The sequence below is a fragment of the Oreochromis aureus genome, linkage group 7 (genome assembly GCF_013358895.1).
Source record: "Oreochromis aureus strain Israel breed Guangdong linkage group 7, ZZ_aureus, whole genome shotgun sequence".
NCBI classification, from domain to species: domain Eukaryota; kingdom Metazoa; phylum Chordata; class Actinopteri; order Cichliformes; family Cichlidae; genus Oreochromis; species Oreochromis aureus.
This window is the reverse complement of record NC_052948.1, coordinates 40,179,876-40,198,314: the sequence shown is the minus strand read 5'-3', so window position 1 is coordinate 40,198,314 and position 18,439 is coordinate 40,179,876. Positions and strand designations below refer to the sequence as shown.

At 39.6% G+C, this 18,439-nt stretch overlaps 2 protein-coding genes and 1 long non-coding RNA gene across 5 annotated transcripts in view; all 3 read right to left on the bottom strand.

The window, feature by feature from the left end:
* sardh (sarcosine dehydrogenase) overlaps window positions 1-9,841 on the bottom strand; it is a 43,119-nt gene extending 33,278 nt beyond the window's left edge. The window contains exons 1-8 of one of the 3 annotated variants that reach the window (XM_039615700.1): window positions 9,309-9,841; window positions 6,239-6,303; window positions 5,857-6,046; window positions 3,000-3,136; window positions 2,563-2,741; window positions 1,501-1,680; window positions 556-679; window positions 238-338 (exon numbers count right to left, since the gene is read on the bottom strand). In XM_039615700.1, coding sequence (XP_039471634.1) covers window positions 238-338; window positions 556-679; window positions 1,501-1,680; window positions 2,563-2,741; window positions 3,000-3,136; window positions 5,857-6,046; window positions 6,239-6,251 — 924 coding nt within the window. In that variant the 5' untranslated portion in view covers window positions 6,252-6,303; window positions 9,309-9,841. Of the gene's footprint in view, window positions 1-237; window positions 339-555; window positions 680-1,500; window positions 1,681-2,562; window positions 2,742-2,999; window positions 3,137-4,944; window positions 5,188-5,856; window positions 6,047-6,238; window positions 6,304-9,308 lie in introns of those variants that run through there. The other 2 variants (XM_039615701.1, XM_039615702.1) reach the window with 2 other exon arrangements.
* A 2,942-nt stretch (window positions 9,842-12,783) lies between these two features.
* On the bottom strand, window positions 12,784-15,222 carry LOC120441270. The gene is made up of 5 exons (XM_039615673.1): window positions 15,156-15,222; window positions 14,560-14,892; window positions 14,196-14,370; window positions 13,982-14,106; window positions 12,784-13,783 (listed from the first exon to the last, which is right to left on the bottom strand). The coding sequence occupies exons 2-5, from the start codon at window positions 14,833-14,835 to the stop codon at window positions 13,457-13,459; spliced, it is 903 nt and encodes a 300-aa protein (XP_039471607.1). The 5' UTR covers window positions 14,836-14,892; window positions 15,156-15,222; the 3' UTR covers window positions 12,784-13,456.
* A 627-nt stretch (window positions 15,223-15,849) lies between these two features.
* LOC120441271 lies at window positions 15,850-18,229 on the bottom strand. The gene is made up of 4 exons (XR_005613948.1): window positions 18,035-18,229; window positions 16,609-16,708; window positions 16,165-16,311; window positions 15,850-15,932 (listed from the first exon to the last, which is right to left on the bottom strand). It is a non-coding gene; the product is annotated as an uncharacterized LOC120441271 (long non-coding RNA).
* Window positions 18,230-18,439: the final 210 nt, after the last annotated feature.

Here is an 18,439-nt window from a genome sequence, read left to right as displayed (position 1 = left end):
CTTTACAATCTTTGTTTGTCATTTTTAATATTTATGATGTAAATCTGCAATGCTTACGGACTTCCTCTTCAATCCATTTTTTTGCCCTCCTGCTGAAGATTTTTTTTAGGAAAGTCTTCCTCATTTAATCAAATGGTCTAAAGGCACGAAGTGATCTACAGGCTTGTAAAGCCTCTTGAGGCAATTTCTGACATTAGTTGAAATAAATAGCATTGACTCCAGGAATGGTGGCCATACCTGTATGCCCTCGATTCTCTCTGTTACCACATAGGCATGATGCATAGCAATGAGAGGAACCTTGACTCCGGCCATTTCTCCCAGCTTGGTGGCCCACACACCTGCGGTAACACAGAAAGGCAAAAATGTCACAAACGTGTTACCTTTAACACCAAACAAATATCCTTAAAAATTGTATCGAATTTTACTTTTCTCATTGTGATTTCACTTTTACAGGATACATTTACATCAGGAGAGCAGTTGCAGGTTACATAAAGACTGCTTTACACTGTGTCACATTTGTGGATTTGTCATCTTAGAAAAAGAAAGCCAGCTAACCTGCACAGTTCACCACACAAGGTGTCTCAATGGTTCCGTGTTGTGTCTCCACTGCCTTTACCCTCTTCACACCGATATCATCAGTTCGCACTTGAATGCCAGTTACAGGACAGTTTTCGATCACCTGATTTAAAGAATGGAAAACTGAAATGCTGTATGTGCTTTTTTCCATGCAATTACAATGCACAGGGAATCAGTCGAGTAATATTAAAACGTTTAAATGTCCGACTGGAGAAGCCTCGTATTTACTTATTACTACAGAGGAAAAGTAACGTAACATGTTAGTCATTTGTGCAAAGCTTGAGGATGTAGTGTAGTAGTTGGGCTGTTCACAATATAAAGACATGCTAAGTCAAAACTAAGCAAAGAGTACATACAGTCTGCCATTTAATGATCAGTGCATTCAACAGTTTTAATATCTCATCAGGCAGAACATAACTGTCAAAGAAATGTAATTACTGCTTTGCTTTTTAAAAATGTTTTTAAGACTTTTTGATCTATTAACTAGCTATTAGGCTGCTGTGCAATGTAGATGTATTCCAGTCTCATCTACTCAAAAACATGTACCTATAACATCAAAGTGCTGTGTGCCGCACCTGTGTCTAACAGCCCTAGTCTATTGGACTACAGCAATTAATGTTTAGCTATTCACAGGGTTATGGCTTGGCTATCTACAGAGGATATCTTATTTGGATAAGGGTGCTATTTTTGCACTGCAATATATCAAAAACTAAATAAATACAGTGGCTCAGAAAATGTGCACAAATGACATGATAAATCCCCCCCAAAAAAAACAGTATTTGAAATAAAAGAAAACATCGCTTTTAAAGCTATTTGTATGGCTATAATATATATACACACACACATAGATTGAAATCTATGGGTAGAAACAGAATAAAGCTGCCCATCAAGTAAAGAGGCATTTAGCAGATCAGTAGACATTACCGTGGCTCCTCGGGCGGTGGCTGCCCTGGTCAAGGTTGTGCAGGTACCTGCAGGGTCCATGGTGCCGTCTTTTGGAACATACAGTGTTCCATAAAGATCATCGACATTCATCAGAGGATACAGGTCCTTCGTCTCAGCCGGGGAAAGGACATGGGACTCAATACCATAAACTTTACCCAGCTACAAAAAAGAAAATGGGGAGATGACGTGTTCAATGGAAATATTACTTTAAAAGCACCTTTGTTCCAAATTGAAATAAGTGGTTAGAGAAAAATCTGTTTGTGAACTTTGAAACTCTAACACACACAATTAAGGTAAATTAAGTTTTTTTTCTCTTGTGTACCTCATGTTAAGCAGTAAAAAGACTTTTTTAGAAAACCTACCATCAATTTTAAATTTAAAAGCCCCAAGGAGGAGCAACAGTCGAATAAAAACTGTTTCATGAACTATAGCGTTCCCTAAACACATCCTGTAGAGGCTATGTCTGTAGTGCACGCATATTAAGCCAATATGTCTTGTTCTTTGGTGCTTGTGACTTCAGGATCCTTTACCTGAATAATAGAATTATTTATGAGACATTACTCACCAACAACTATCTCAGTCTCGGAAATATTTAGTACATTTACATGCATAAAAAAAGATTTCCCTGTTGTAGATGGGTAAATGTGCATAAATATATACATAAAATCAATCAAACTGATTTACAAACTCAAATATTTTGAAATGAGGCATCCTTTCAGGAAGTACTGTGAACTAATTAGAAAACTAACAATTCTGACTAAGGATAATATTTACTTTCATCTTGTCTAATTGCTGTCACAGAAGTACTTGCTCCATCTGAAGTCTCTGTGTGTGCTTGCAGTGCCATTGTTGCCAACTCCTTTGTATCCCAAAAAGTGGATTCTGTTATCTGGATGAAGTGTTTTTAGTAGGAAAACTGTTTTGTCACTCATCCAAAAATCCTCACCAGACAAACGTTACTTCCCCTGATGCCTCTGTTTACCGAACGGTGCATCTATGCTTTCCTAATAACGTTCACAACCAACATGTCTCTGTCTTTACCGACATGAGGCGCTTGTACTCGTCAAGTCTTTGCTTGTTGGAAGCAATGAAGAGCCCTCCGTTCTGAATCCAGCCTGTATGGAGACCCGTCTCCTCCTCTAGGTCTTTGCTAATCACATTCCTGGTGTGGGCCAAGAGCTCCACCTCAACATCACTGGGTCGCAGCTGCCACAGGAGGCCTAATAAACAGAGGGACAGATGAGTGACTGTGCAAAAAACTTAGTGGACATTAGTGAGCATCTCGCACATCAGCGCACATGCAGGTGAACACACTTTAGCTACAAAGACCTATTAGCAGCATAAGTAGCATAATTACTACACAAAATTACCAAAGAGTGCTTAATCTACTCTTAAAACCTTTTATTAGAACACTGCTATTAAAGTAGGATGTATAATTTCAGGTAAACACGCCTCTCTGTACTGTTACAGACTGTTACCTGCAGTATGCCAGGTGGTGCCAGCAGTCAGTCTGTCTCTTTCCAGCAGAACTACATTGGTCATTCCCATTTTGGCCAAGTGGTAAATGGTCTGACAGCCCAGGCTTCCTCCTCCAATCACCACCGCATCAGCTGACCTGAGGCAGGAGGAGGTATACAAGAAGACTGTAAGGCTGAAAGGCTGATGCTACTCTTGACATATGAAGGTAACCAACCAGCCTGTGAGCTAGCACCAGAGGTGGGACCAAGTCATTGTTTTGCAAGTCTCAAGTAAGTCCCAAGTCTTTATCCTCAAGTCACAAGTCAAGTCTCAAGTAAAGTCAAGCAAGTCAGAGTCAAGTCGCAAGTCAAGACAGACAACTTTCAAGTCAAGTCCCAAGTCCGAAACTTTGAATTTCAAGTCCTTTTTTTAACCCTCTGGGGTCCCGGGTATAATTGGCCGTTCTTGACTACTTTTGATTTTACTTCTATATTTCACTTTTAAAATATGTTTTTCTTGCCTTGTTTGGTATCATTATTTACAGCACAACCTCAAATATCTGAAATTTGAGTTATTTTTTTCATTTTGGTATACTATATTAGCACAGTTGATCTAAATTCAGACAAAAAATTCAGAATCCGAGTAGAAAAAAGTTATATTTTTTTACATGTTTAACGAATCATTTTCATAACTTGAAATGCAAATAGAAATTGTACATTTCTAAAAATTATGCACAAGTTTTGCAAACAACAAAGTTATATGGTACTATTTACCTAAAAATGCAGCCAAGGCCTCAGGCGTTTTTTATATAACCATTTAAATCTATTTACAGAACAATCAGGTGTGCTGCATCAAATAAGAAGGCACACAAATTATTTGTGCCAGTCCAAAACATGTAGTTTGTGTTCAGTATAAGACAGAGGAGAACACCACAGGCCTAAACCCTGCAGGTCTGACAACTGGAGGTGCAACAGTCCAGTTTTCTATGTGGAGACAGCGTTTACACTGGAATCTGCCTTTGACAGCTTTTTAGATCAAATATGAAATTCAGCAGTCTAACCGACACACAATACAAAACAATAACTACACAACAAACTAACTATAGCCTCCAAACACGCTAAACGTCACTAATGTCTCACATATGAAAACTCTCTCTCTCTCTCTCTTTCTTTCGCTCGCCCGCTTTCCGTCGCGGGTGTCACTCCTAAAACTTCCTTCTCCCTAAACAACCAAATGTCACATGTTGCCTTATCATTTTTTTTGATTGGCTGACATGGTAAACTCTAACACCAATAGGGAAGGGGTGTTTTTTCTTTTTCTTTTTTCACTCGCAAGTGGAGAGCGTATGCTAGGCTGTCTGTAGAAAACGCCGTTTTGTCTAGCATCCCTGTTGAGAATAACCTTTGCAAATAAACAACAGCTAATAATATAAGATCAAAGTATTTTATTTGATGTATTGACATAAATGACAGAAGAAAAAGGCCATGTATAGCAGGACTACTCAATTACACACTAAGGTGGGCCAGATTTTCTAACCAAAAAAATTTTTTCCTGGCTCAGACATGCAAAAGTTAAACACGACCATACACTAATTGCAAATTAAACACAGTGATTTTGAATTGTGATGTGATGGTAAAATAAATATTTGTCAGTCTAAACTGGGTTAAATCTACGGGGTTAATGATGGGGAGGAGACGGAGAGAGACTGAGTACAGCTACAGAACCCACTTTCTGAAACGGACCCTGCTCACCATTCACCGACAATTCTGAGCTAACAAGTTGCATGTTATTCTTGGATGCGCTTGCAGGACCGGATTTAAAATAGCATGACAAACATATCATACCTGTTAAAGTCAAACAGTATCATCAACGTAGCCGAAGAACATTTGCTAATAAGATGAAGTTAGCTAAGTCAGCTGTCTCATCGTAAAAAAAAAAAAAAAAAAAAAAAAAAGCACCACCTACCGTTCTTTATGCAACTTCAAATGTCGGACAAAGTTGGAAGTTGTTCCATCTCCGTCTGTGATTCTCTTCTTGCATGTTTTGCATATTGCATTTCGTTTTTGTTGACTATTTCGTAGTTTATGTACCCGAAAGAAATTACTCTTGGAAGCATTTTTGGCTCGAGCGTTTTTGTTCTTGTTTTTTCAAATCTGGTTAATTTGATTGGCTGTGCTACAGCCCACGCTCACATACATACGGAGTGTGGTAAGAATGAATGAATGAATGAATAAAGTGAATTAATGGTCCGCACTTTTTATATAATATGTATGTTAAATTTTAGATTTGGGTAAAATATCAAGTCTTTTCAAGTAAACAGGTTCAAGTCCAATTCAAGTCCCAAGTCACTGGTGTAAAAGTCCAAGTCAAGTCACAAGTCTTACAACCTTTTTTCAAGTCAAGTCTAAAGTCATAAAATTAATGACTCGAGTCTGACTCGAGTCCAAGTCATGTGACTCGAGTCCACACCTCTGGCTAGCACTAACTTATCAATTCACAAGTGCAACAGAGTCCCTTTTTCTTTCCCCCTGCTTCCAATCTTTAAACTACAGCAACATGAAAACAGTATCAATACTGACCAATAACTCCTATTTTTTATTTTATTTTATTAAACTAACAATAAAACACTGTTGTTTTGATACCTACCTTTCCCAGAGCAAATTATCAACAGAGCATCTATATTCTGTTCAGAACTTGTACATCACTGTGTCCATTACTCCATGAACTAGTTTCTCTTCACAACCATGTATTAATCCACCACTTCAACCATTAGATTAATCAGCTGTTTATGTATAGAGTCACTGCATATAATCTTAGGAATATATTTCTGAAAACATTCCCACATAATCCATTCATCCACCCACAACCCAATCGAACCTGGGTAATGGCTTAGTGGGTCCTGAGGAGGCTCCATCCTCCTGTTTGAGTGTCTTCTCGTAGGGAACACTCTTTTCCTTGGTGGGCTCCGAGCTGTAGGACCGAGTGCTTGTCCGGCACAGCGGAGAAAGAGGAGACCTCACTGCTGAGAACACTCGCCGAACTGCGCTCCCAAGGAAGCCCATGACCCCTGTGTGCAGTAAGACAACACAAAGGGACATAGTGACATGTCAGCTGTTTAAAGTTGTAACACTCAGGGTTTCAGAACAAAGTAATTATTTACACAAACTCTTTTTTTTTGCAACATTCTGTACCCAGTGAAAACCATAATAACTGAAAATAAATGTAAATAACTTTATTATACTCCAGTGTGAGTTCTTGCCTGGTTTAAACATGCAGATTTCTACCAGAGAAACTGAGAGACTGCACCTGAAGAGAAAGAAACGTCTACGGACAGAAAAGTTCAAAGCTTTACATTATTACAGAAAACAATTAAACGGTGACTTAACATGGTTAACGATTACTTAAAGTAAAATCACTGATGTCTGTATCCGACGGAAACAAAAACAGGACAATGTTACATAAATCAGCTCATAAGAAAACTATAGCTTGAAAAAAGAATATTGATTTTAGGTTGATACTTAATTGTTGTGCTGCTATTCTTAACTGGAATTGTCGCCTTGCTTTAGTTCAGCCATGTGCAAACACCAATAGTTTGACCAGACAAGGATTTTGGAAAAAAAAACAACACTTTGGGCACTTGGGCGCAATGTTGTGCCAAAAAGTGATTGTCTGCCAAAAACTGATTTCCAATGTTTCTGTGTATTTTTTATGTGTAATATCTTTACGTATCTTCGTAAATAGACTTCGGTGAACAGGGTTTACAAAGGGGTTATATAGAGAATTAAAAAATTATCCATTTTTCAAGTATCTTTACAACTCTGTGTTATTGTACTTACATTATAACCAATCCGGTCCTTTATCCCCACTTAAAATATTTTTACAGAACTATTGTAATATTTGCTGCCATTTCTGCTGTCCTCTTGGCCAACTTACTCTTACAAAAAACATTTTTAATGTTAACGAGATTTGTTTTAACTGCATAAATAAAGGTTATATAAACGTCACTGCCAAAAACTGATTGCGGCTTCTACCTTGTTACACGAATGTTGTTTGTGGCTCAAGATGACTTTATGTCATCCACAAGGGATGCATTTGACATATGTTTCACATATTATAGCCCAACAACTTACTTATAGCAGTTTAAATAGGAGACCGGACAGTGTGCGCACCGCGGATGACGTCAGTGCGCACACTGTGTCTGAGGAGGATGTGCGGAGGTACTTCAGGAGAGTGAACCCACGCAAAGCTACTGGTCCGGACGGGATTCCCGGCCGCGTCCTCAAGTCATGCGCGGCTCAGCTGGCTGGAGTGTTTACACATATCTTCAACCTTTCCTCTCTCTGTCTGTAGTCCCAGCCTGCTTCAAAATGGCCACCATCGTCCCTGTACCCAAATCCTCCACCATCTCATCATTGAACGACTGGCGACCTGTAGCCCTGACCCCCATCGTGAGCAAATGCTTCGAGAAGCTGGTCAGGGACTTCATCTGCTCTGCACTACCCGACTCACTGGACCCTCTACAGTTCGCATACCGCCACAACAGGTCCACTGATGATGCCATAGCCCTGACACTCCATGCTGCCCTGTCACACCTGGAGAAGAGAGACACGTATGTGAGAATGCTGTTTGTAGATTACAGCTCAGCATTCAATACCATCGTTCCCTCGAAGCTGGACAGGAAACTGCAGGATCTAGGACTGAGCAGCTCCCTCTGCAGCTGGATCCTTAACTTCCTGTCTGACAGACGCCAAGTGGTCAGACTGGGCAGCACCACCTCATCCCCCATCACACTGAACACTGGTGCTCCACAGGGGTGTGTACTGAGCCCTCTCCTGTACTCACTCTACACCTACGACTGCACGGCCACTAACAACTCCAACATCATTGTGAAGTTTGCGGACGACACTACAGTGGTGGGTCTTATCACCAACGGTGATGAGACAGCCTACAGGGAGGAGGTCAGCGCCCTGACCCACTGGTGTCAAGACAACCATCTCACCCTCAACGTCGCAAAGACAAAGGAGCTGATAGTGGACTTCCGGAGGTGCAGAGGAGTACACACCCCCATCACCATCAACGGCGCCGCTGTGGAGAGAGTGAGCAGCTTCCGCTTCCTTGGTGTACATCTGGCTGAGGATCTTACGTGGTCAGTACACATAAACAAGACAGTGAAGAAGGCGCAGCAGCGCCTCTTCTTTCTCAGGAGACTGAAAAGATTCGGCATGAGCCCCGCATCCTCAGGACCTTCTATCGCTGTGCCATTGAGAGCATCCTCACTGGATGCATCACCACCTGGTATGGCAACACCACCGCTTACAACCGCAAAGCTCTCCAGAGAGTAGTGCGGTGTGCTGAACGGATAATTGGAGGTGAGCTTCCCTCCCTCCAAGACATCTACAGGAAGCGGTGCCTGAGGAAAGCGGGGAGGATCATCAAGGACTCCAGTCACCCCAGCCATAAACTCTTCAGACTACTTCCATCAGGAAGGAGGTTCTGCAACATCGGTCCCGTACCAGCAGACTGAGAGACAGCTTTTTCCACCAGGCCATCAGACTGCTGAACACGTCATAGACACCTCACCCTCACTACTGGAACTTCAACATTATGCACTCCATACTGTACATTAATGCCACTGTTTTGCACATACCTACCTCTGTATATTTTATATTTTATATATCTTATTTTATTGTTTACTCTATTTCATTTGTAAAACATGTATATACACACTCACACACACACACACACACACACGTAGAAAAACATATTTAGTACACACATTCAGTAATGTATATACCTTTATATATGGTACATATATTTATTACTTTTTAGATTAACCATTTTTATATTTTGCTTGTTGCACGTTATTGTATTTTGCACAACTCTGTTGCTTGTGAAGCTTGCACACAAGAATTTCACTCGCATGTACTGTACCAGTGTACCTGCACATGTGACGTGACAATAAAGGTGATTTGATTTGATTTGATTTGATTTGAAATACGAGCAATCAGTTTTTGGCAAATACCGGAAATCAGTTTTTGGCAGACAATCACTTTTTTGGCACAACACGGCAAAAACGGCAGCACATTCACCACTAAATAACCCCGCACTTAATGTGTAATACAAAGCTTTTATAGCGGGTAAATGTGCAATAACGTACAGAACGCAATGCACAGAATGCGCTCGCCTGGAAACGACCAGTCTCAAAATAAAAGAAATTACATTGGTAGTTGCAGGTAGTAACGTGGCGTGAAGTTCTGCGATCTCAAACAACGGAGAATGCAAATTGCATAATACAGCAACTTGTGGATGTACATTGATGTTGCACTTACGCTTGATTCCCTTTGTCGCAGATTACCCCGGAAACACACTCGAGGAAGGAGCTAAATAGGGAGAGGGGCTGCTTGCAGAATTAAGGGAGTGGATTTATGGGGAGAAACGGTCAAGTAGTTCCGCAGACCAACGAGCGACAGAACTGCTGTCGTGGCCCACAAGACACAGCTCAGTAGCTGTCAGATAAACGTGAGCTGCAGCGGGGCTAGACTGCAGTTGTAGCTCCTACCTTCACCCCTCCCCACGTGGTCACAGCAAATCTTCCAGGGAGTTACGAGTACGCAGACGCGTGGAAGAGACATGCGGTTTGGTACACAATCAGAAATTAGATCAGTCAGATAAGATTATACCCAAGCAGCCTAGTAAGTGACCGAATTGAGCAACAACACATGACACTTTGGAAATGCCAGAAAAAGGCTAAGTATACTTGACCAAGTACCCCAAATGGGAAAGCAGAGGTTCGTGACTTCGCTGGTTTTGTCCCATGGACATAAGTATGCACAAAATACCTCCTACGTAAGAATATTCAAGAAAATATAATGTGCCAAAAGAGAAATATTAATGTCAATTCGCTGTTTGTTCTGTTTGGTTCATAAATGTGTGGGTGTTTGTATTTCTGGGAGGAGAGGTTAACAGCTGCTGTCGACAGCCCAGTGATCAAATCAAGCAGAAGTAGGTCATCAGATATATGTTAACCATGTGGAGTTTGTCTGTGTGAGGCATTTGACTCAGTGTTGTGGGGATCTTGCAGTACGATGGGGGAAGAAGAAATAAACACTTTAAACCTCAAAAGAAGGCTCCTTGCCACACTGAATGATTAAAACTTTGGCTCCAGACCCCTGAGACATCTGTAGTTGAAGCCTGCCAAGCTGACCTCATGATTCCCCACCTCCTAACCAGCAGCCAATAAAGTGCAGAGTTTAGGTCCCCTCCCGTGCCAGGAGGTTCTTTCTAGTTCATACAGCTTTAAGCTAGACTGAAGCTGAGTATAGGAGCTGTTGCCAGCCCGGGTATCTTATGTATAGGAATCTGAAACGAAGAAAGTGGACCACAGCTACCTTTGAACTTTGTACACAGCAAAATCTCCAGTGTTAATTCAACTCCTATAGTGTTAAAGTTAACACTTTTCCAGTGTTTATATAATTCTCACTGGTTTAGAGTTAAAGTAACACTTTGCAAAGTGTTATTATTTTAACTCCATTGTAGTGTTAAAAATATAACACCCATAGTGTTAAAATTTCACTCTGTATGGTGTGAAGTGTCTTCACTCAGAGTGTAACTACCTAACATTTATAGTGTTGTTTTAGGACACTGATAAGTGTTCACTTTTACACTGGCTTGGGTTAACTCTTTTCACTGAGGGTGTTACTACACAACAACTATGGTGTTATTTATGACACTTTTTAAGTGTTTATTTTCACACTGGATTGTGTTGACTGTTTTCACTTAGAGTGTTATTCTGTAACTTTTACAGTGTTATTTTGGCACTTTAAAGTGACATATATGAGCTTTTAAATACTAGTCTGTATTAATTGTCTGAATACAAAAATGCATTAAAGTGCAATTACTGTATGACTACTGTGTTACATTCAGTGAAAATCCTTGTTAAGTCCCTTTACAGGATAAAAGGAGAAAACATAAAATTGGTCACATAAGCATTTTAATAAATATTAAATTCCAAGCACCATACAGCATACGTTCACAACAAAAATAATGGCACAATGTACAGACCATCATCATCACCATAAGCACTTTGCAAATCAAAGGGCTTGTATATTTCAATACAGTCTGCTTTAACAACATCTTTTCATCCGTTTCAAACACTTTATAAGCATGGCAATGTTCACTGAAATTTTCAACCACAAGCTTCTGAACTATGAAGTAGGTGTGACTATTGACCAAAACTATTGTTTTTATTCTGCAAAACACCGGCATCTCATGTTCAGAACCACAACAAATGACCAATCCTGTTCTGTACTCAGTCCCATTAATGTTAACCCAATTAGCAGAGAAAGCCTCTTCTGCAACAGCAGGCAAGCCTAGGGAGATCATTTCACTATTTTCCTCACTATCAACATCAAATGATTTCAAGGGCCCATACTCAACATGGCTTAAAGGACATGTCTCCCACTTGTATGCTATGGATGTTTGATGTTTTTTGGCAAGTGACACTGTGATGTTCTTAAAGTTCTTAAGGGTGTCTTTGAACACCCTATGTTTAGCCTCACCTCTCATGCTCCATACATGCAATAATGGCCCAATTTTTCTGATGCAAGTTGGGTAGTGCAACATAAAGTGGTGTTTGGGAATCATGTTCCTACCTGGATACAACAATTTGAACAAGTCATGATGTTCCATTGTTAAATGTTTTAGAAGCACAGTCATGCCATGTGTAACAGATGGAGAGAATATGATGTTAATTATTTGCAACAATAGCAATAGCATAGTCCAGTTCTGATTTCCTTCTGGCACAATATCACCAAAAATTAAAGGAATGTTTCTTATCAGACAAAGAGTCTGAATGGAGTTAAGACCTATACTATTACCACTACTGTCTAAGTTCACCCTTGTTGGACGATTTTTGCTCTCCAAGTAGCCATAGTCAAAAGCATAGATCCGTGACAAAAGAGCATGTTTCGGCAGAAAATTGTCTGACAGATATTCCAACAGTAACTTTATCTCATATTGTGCTACCCCTTCGAGAATATCATGCATAATGTCCAAGGAAAAGTTCTGGCAAACATGAAAGAATTGAAGAGTGTTCAGTGTAGAATTCTTTCTTAAGCCAAACACATGTAGCTTTTGAGGATCAGATTGCAACTCACTGCAGTGCATTTCAAAAAGTTCTTTCCCTCGTAAGATGATCTTTGGATCATCCTCAGTATACACACTCTGTGCATCCTGTTTTGCAATTAAACACAAACGACAAAAGTAACGTCCACTGAAAGACTCAACAAAACCCAAAATTGAGTGCATCCCCAAGTTGTCCCCAGTTATCTGACATATAGTGCCATGGACCTTTTCAGATGAGAAGGGTAAATCAATGCCATGGCTCTCCAAAAACTTTATGTCATCAATCAGAGGCTGTAAAATAGGATCAAAGCCGTATTTTTTCACATCTTCTGCATGAAACAATGCAACCAAATGAATGTTCATCAATGCAGAATTTAACTTTGGAGGCAGATTTCTGAGGACAAAATAGATTGCACCAACTTTGTGAACACCACGTTTGGAACCAAGTGGATTAGCAGTCTCAAAGTCATCATAATAAAGCTGAATTTGCAAAGAAGTCTGTGGTTTTGAAAACAATGGATGAGACTTATAGTAACTCCCATCACAAAAGTCTTCATATCTGTCTTCTTTTGATACACATAGTTTAGCAAGCAGCTCATAAATATAAGAATTGCGACATATAAATTTGATTGTTTCCAAAATTGGAATGTACACAAAAGTGTCTTTTACTGGTACCTGGTCATAAGTGCCTGATTTTTTATTTAACCTTGTATCATAGCGTATTCCTAAAGTCTTTTCCACTGGATCCACAATTCCCCATTTTTCACGGAAATATGACTTTCTTTTAGCTTCAGTGTCGAACTTCTCAACTGGATTGTCAAAAGTCTCAAGACATTTTTCCACTGGAGATCTAACAGGATTTTCTGTTGGCACAACGTTCAGTACTTTATGTTTAAACTCACAGTGCAGTCCATCAGCAAAATCTTCCAAATCACAAACAAGTGATGACACAAAACTATTTGCCAAACCACTACCATTGAGTTTACCAATAATTTTAGTGCAAATTGCTTCAGAATTTTTTTTAATTCTTTGACCTGACCCATTGTTTTCAGAACACCCAACCTCTAGGCTCTGAGTAACACTTGTTCCTGCAACTGCTATGTCTGTATCTTGTAATCTGTCAAAATCAGCTTGAAATGACTCTGAGGGTTCTGCATCACCACTTTGACAACAATCTTCATCATGAACACTATTTAAATGTTTTTTTAAACCAGAATATGTAGTGAACTGACGGCTGCAACCATCTTGTGAACAAGCCAACTTAAATTTGGTGCTTGGATAAAAACTGTGACCTAGTCGCAAATGACTTATCAAAGCCTGACTGGTGCTATGCAGAGTTTGACAGATAAAACATTTAAACATGGTTCTCATTCAACATTTTGGCACGCAACTCACGAACACGTGGTGACTCATCTGTTGAGGTGGCATCAATGTTGAATATGGTGGTCTGCACAAAACTGTAGAGATGAACCAGTGACTCGTCAGAAGATAAGTTGAACACGTAGTGGGATTTGAAAAGTTCATCAAAAGCACTGAGTGAGCTGGTGGCTTGGCAGGGGATGAGCTGTTTGTCCACTGCGATGTAGAAGGTGTCAATGCTGTTCTGGGTTCGACCAACAGCGAGGATGTATGGTTGTTTACCATCTCTTGCTTGCAAGTGTTCATCAATGCTGCAGCATGACTAAAAACAAATGAGATATTGACATATAGGCCTAGCTTATACTTGCTGAGTATGAACCATTCATTCAGTTTGACATTATGTGCCTTGCTAACTTATTACAAAATACTAAGACACATACTTCATGGAGAGGAAAACTAAAAAGTGCAAAAACTGAAAAAGTGTTTTGTAGGATTTTAAAAAGTGAGACAACATATTTACCTTGTGAAAGTGCACCATTTTGTGTGCTGCATCAGTTGGACTTATTTTGGTTCTCCTCTTTCGTCCAGCTGTGGGTGGCAAAAGTTGAAGGAGTAGCAGCAGAGAGGCCATGTCACTGTCCCAGTCTGTGTATGGTTGAATTTATAAAACAATTTCAAAATGACAGGTAAAAATAAATATTATTAAAATCAAACAAGCATGGTGCGACGCCTACCATTTGCATCACTCTCTGTTGGTTTCTCAGCAGCTTTTATCAAACGACACAGGTCAGTTGACTGAGTCAGCTGTTTGGCTTCTTTAATAACCTTTGGCTTGAATGACATGTCCCACTTCTCAAGCAACTTGGTGGCTGTTTCAGCACCAAACAGCAGCAGGAAGTCTTGATTGACCTGTTCATCATACACACAGGACATAAAGACAGTGCTCAACATTGTTTACATTGCAATGTGATTTTGACCAATATGGGATATAGCCTGACTGGGATGACCAATGATCACATCTTTTACTGTTGCCATCCACATCAGCAAAACAAAAAAAAAAAGGATTAACAGTTGAAAATATCAAGTGATTTGACTTACTAGTCCTTTGACATCCAAAAAGCGTGGAAATGTTTTGAAGACACCTGCAGTTCTTTGTGGATCATGCACCAGATCCTGGCGATGTTGGAACGTCATTTTCATCTTCTGAAATACACTTGCTTCATCAGGAGAGTGAACAAGAAATGAGATGGCCTCCTTGCAGGCATCTCCATCAAGTTGCTGAGGCAATGTGGTTGCTAATCTTCTGCGCTTAGGCCCTTGTTCTTGATGCACTGGGACTTCCTTCACTGGCCGTTTGGTTGTAGACCTGGACATGGTTTTGAGGCGCCACGCTATATATCCAGTGCCTTTCACTCCGTCGTAGAAATGCTCCTGTCACATTTAAACATAGATGAAAATAAACATCAAATGCGATCTTACAGACTTTGCAGATTCAGCAAAAAGAAACCCAAGGACTATTATCATGTAACAGGTGCAATACATGTTAAACAACATCCACAATTTCAATACAGTTTTATGACAATAGTTATTACGAAAGAGGAATTAAGATTTTTCTTTTAAATCATTTAGCTGATGTAATTATTCCATGATGAAAACTAAATAATGTGCTGTTTTACAATCACTGCATGACTTACATAGCCGTTTGGAGAAAATGGATCCTTCAATGAGGGAAAGAGTGTAATTATTCCAAGGGCATATTTCTCCTTTTGCTTACGGGAGGAATTCTGCTATAGAGGAAATACAATTGACAATGTTAAATCAGAAGTATGTGTCTTTACTGCAGTATACATTACAAGAATATTCCATATGGCCCATCTTTACTTTTTTTTTATTAGGTACTATTACTCTTACCCATGTCTCTCAGTCATATCACTTGCCAATATGTTAACAAGCTGCCGCTGGTGCGGTGGCTCAGTGAATTTTCGGCATTGTATTCTTCAAGAATTTCCTCTCCACCAGGTTTCCTAGTCAAGGCATTTTTAACCATCTGCTCATATAAAAGGGAAAATAATAACAATAAAAACTTGTTTGTCAGTAAAGGTGAAAGTTTAGAGGAATGTCAACAAACCTGTGAAAGACATATCTAGCAAGAAGCACTAACTTCTACTAACATTTTTTCATACAGGGCAAGCTGGGAACCACCATGTTTTGAATTTCAATTTGTATAACAATCTACAGTATAAATGGTGTCAACTCAAAAATACAAAAGACATTTTCTGTTCTCAATTACCTCTTTTGCAGCCTCTGACACAGAAACATTTGGTGCAGAACTGTCTTTGCTGGATCTACTGCGGCCTGCAGGAATGCCCTTTCCCTGAGGTCACTGTCACTTGATGAAAGTGATATAGTGTCCGTGAGGGAAGATAATGTATCCGAGGAGGATGGTGTGGAATGAGCTAAAGGACAAAAATCTTTGGGAGAGATGATTTGGTTAACTTTCTTTAGGCTACTCCACAATGCCATTAATAACACAATTTCAATGTTCATGTTCAGACAACATTCTATACAAATATGACCCAGCCCTGTCCACTGTCATGTATATTGCATGAAGACAGGTCAATGTCATCTGCATCAAGAGCAAAAGACCTTGGCTCTACATTGAGTGGGCTATACTCTGAAAATTTAAGTTATGATAACATTTACCTTCATCTGAAATCTTTTCACGTATTGTCAGGCATAGGTCTGGTTGGGCCTCCAGTAACTCCAGAAAAATGTCTTCTTCGACAGCTGTGTCAGTTTCATCGAAAATATCAAGGTCAGCAGCATCCGGAAGTCCAAACTTGGTTTTGGCTTTTTACAAAAGATAAGCATAATGTCACCTAAAACGCCTGAAAAACTTTTTAAAAACTAATTTTGACTTTTTATTTAGCTAATATTTATTAACAGCTGTTTTACCTGTCTTTAAAATGGTTAAATTAGACAAGTCTGCAGCAACAATATAGGCCTAGGCCTACTGCTCTGTACTGTTTTTAATGTCACACATTAAAATAAAATGTGTTAACATTTAATTCGTTTTTAAATAGATGAGATGCAAACATGATGAACTGATACATGTGCAACAAATTTTGTTCTGCCAGGTTATCTTACCTTCACTGATGAATTCTAGATAAGTGAATCCTGCGTGCAATTTAATGTACTTCTTTACATTGAGGTATTTCACTTTCAGCAACATGTCTTACAACAGCACCTGGTGGAGAGAAGGGGCACAGAATATTTTTTACCATATATTTAAACCATAGCTTAAGTGGCAACAAATCCGGACAACTTTAAGAAAATATTAGGCTATACATTGTGTGATGATCTGTGAAGGGTGACAGACCACTTCAACCTCAGGAACATAATTTGGCTTCCCCTGCGCACTAAAATAGCTGAACTTGGGTACACAGAAATAGCATCCAATGAATTATCCACCCATCCACATGTTTATAAGACGACAACGGCGATCTTCTCGTCTGCACGCAGGCTAGATACTTAGTTCTGCTATGTTGCGAGTAAATCGCTGTAGCCTACTTGGGGAAAAGCATCTCTGTTTAAACCATGTCAGGATGATAATCCACATAAAATTTCCTGTTGAACGCACACCTGCCTTCATCACGCTTTCACTTATGACAACAAATATCCCTTATACTGTAAATTAATGAGTGCAAGTCTTACATTTATATCGGGAGTTTCTGACACATGCACAGCCGTCTGGCTAGTTGCTACTTGTGGTGGTTGTTTTGTGACACGACATGCTAGGATTATCAGTGGAGGCGGCGTCAACGACCCTCAGTCGTTATACCGCTTTGTCTTAAACACTGGATGGTAGCCTATTTCACTAAAACTGTAGAAAGGGGAAAATGTTCCCTTAGATTAGGCCTACTACAACATGTATGATATATCCTAACCGTTATCAAGCAATCCATGCACAAACGCAGCGCGCCTTGCTTGGTCACTAACATCTAACAGAATTCCATAACCCCTGCCACTTCAAAGATTTGTAGGCTAGCTACTGCTAAACTCGCTGGTAGCACGTGTAATTAGCCTATCTTGACGCTTTCAAAACTTGACTTGAACGTCTCCATGTGATTGTTTAGTTCACTTTTAAATAGGATATTTCTGAGGCGAATGTTCGCTTCCCTTAAAAGCAGTGGGCTAAACGCATTTGTCTTAGCTGCCAGCTAGGCTACCACAAATTCAAATTTTAACATTACATTTAACATATCCAGAGGATAGCTAACTCCTCCCTCGTTTCATTTAATAAGCATTGAACACTGGAAAGCATTTCTCTTATGACATTAGAACTAACTAGAATTGAGAATTATATTAAGCACGCATTTATTTTCGCTGCAATATTAACTTGTTATAGAGGATAGTTTAGCTACCTAAGCTAACGAATCCCATCTCTTACCGCAGATGAATACACTCCACATTAGGAAAATATTGCATGCTTCTGATAAATAATGTTATAGGCTAGTTAGTTACAATATTTAATAATGATAAAATAACATAGGTCTTGTTGTATAGTTCTTACCTGAACAACCTCCTCGATCTTGACAGCAAACTTCTGGCGGACTCCTCATGCCCATGAGCGCGAAAAACCCGGATGTGGAAATCAACTCCAAATGAGTGTTATAGTATTGACTCTTTGAAATAACTCCGGCTACAGAGCTTTTTCAGCACCGTTAGTGTTACTGTAACTCTCAAACCAACACTTTTCAACTCGAAATTTTTAACACCAGTAATTTTAACTCACATCAACACTTCGGATTTTGCTGTGTAGATTTCCTTAAACTCATTTTTTTATGTGATTGAATAACAGTGTCTTAAGGACAGAGTGTAATGTCCACGTGTATTTGTGTGCACGCACATGTGTAAGCTTGTGTGCTGTGCCAGCGCACGCAGCAGAACACTGAGCTGTAAGCACATAGACTGTATA

Coding starts and splice junctions, on each gene's coding strand:
- LOC120441270 (XM_039615673.1), bottom strand. CDS start 14,835: ATGTCCAGGTCTACAACCAAACGGCCAGTGAAGGAAGTCCCAGTGCAT. Junction 14,371..14,559: donor TTTTGGATGTCAAAGGACTA/GTAAGTCAAATC, acceptor TATGATGAACAG/GTCAATCAAGACTTCCTGCT. Junction 14,107..14,195: donor AACAGAGAGTGATGCAAATG/GTAGGCGTCGCA, acceptor AACCATACACAG/ACTGGGACAGTGACATGGCC.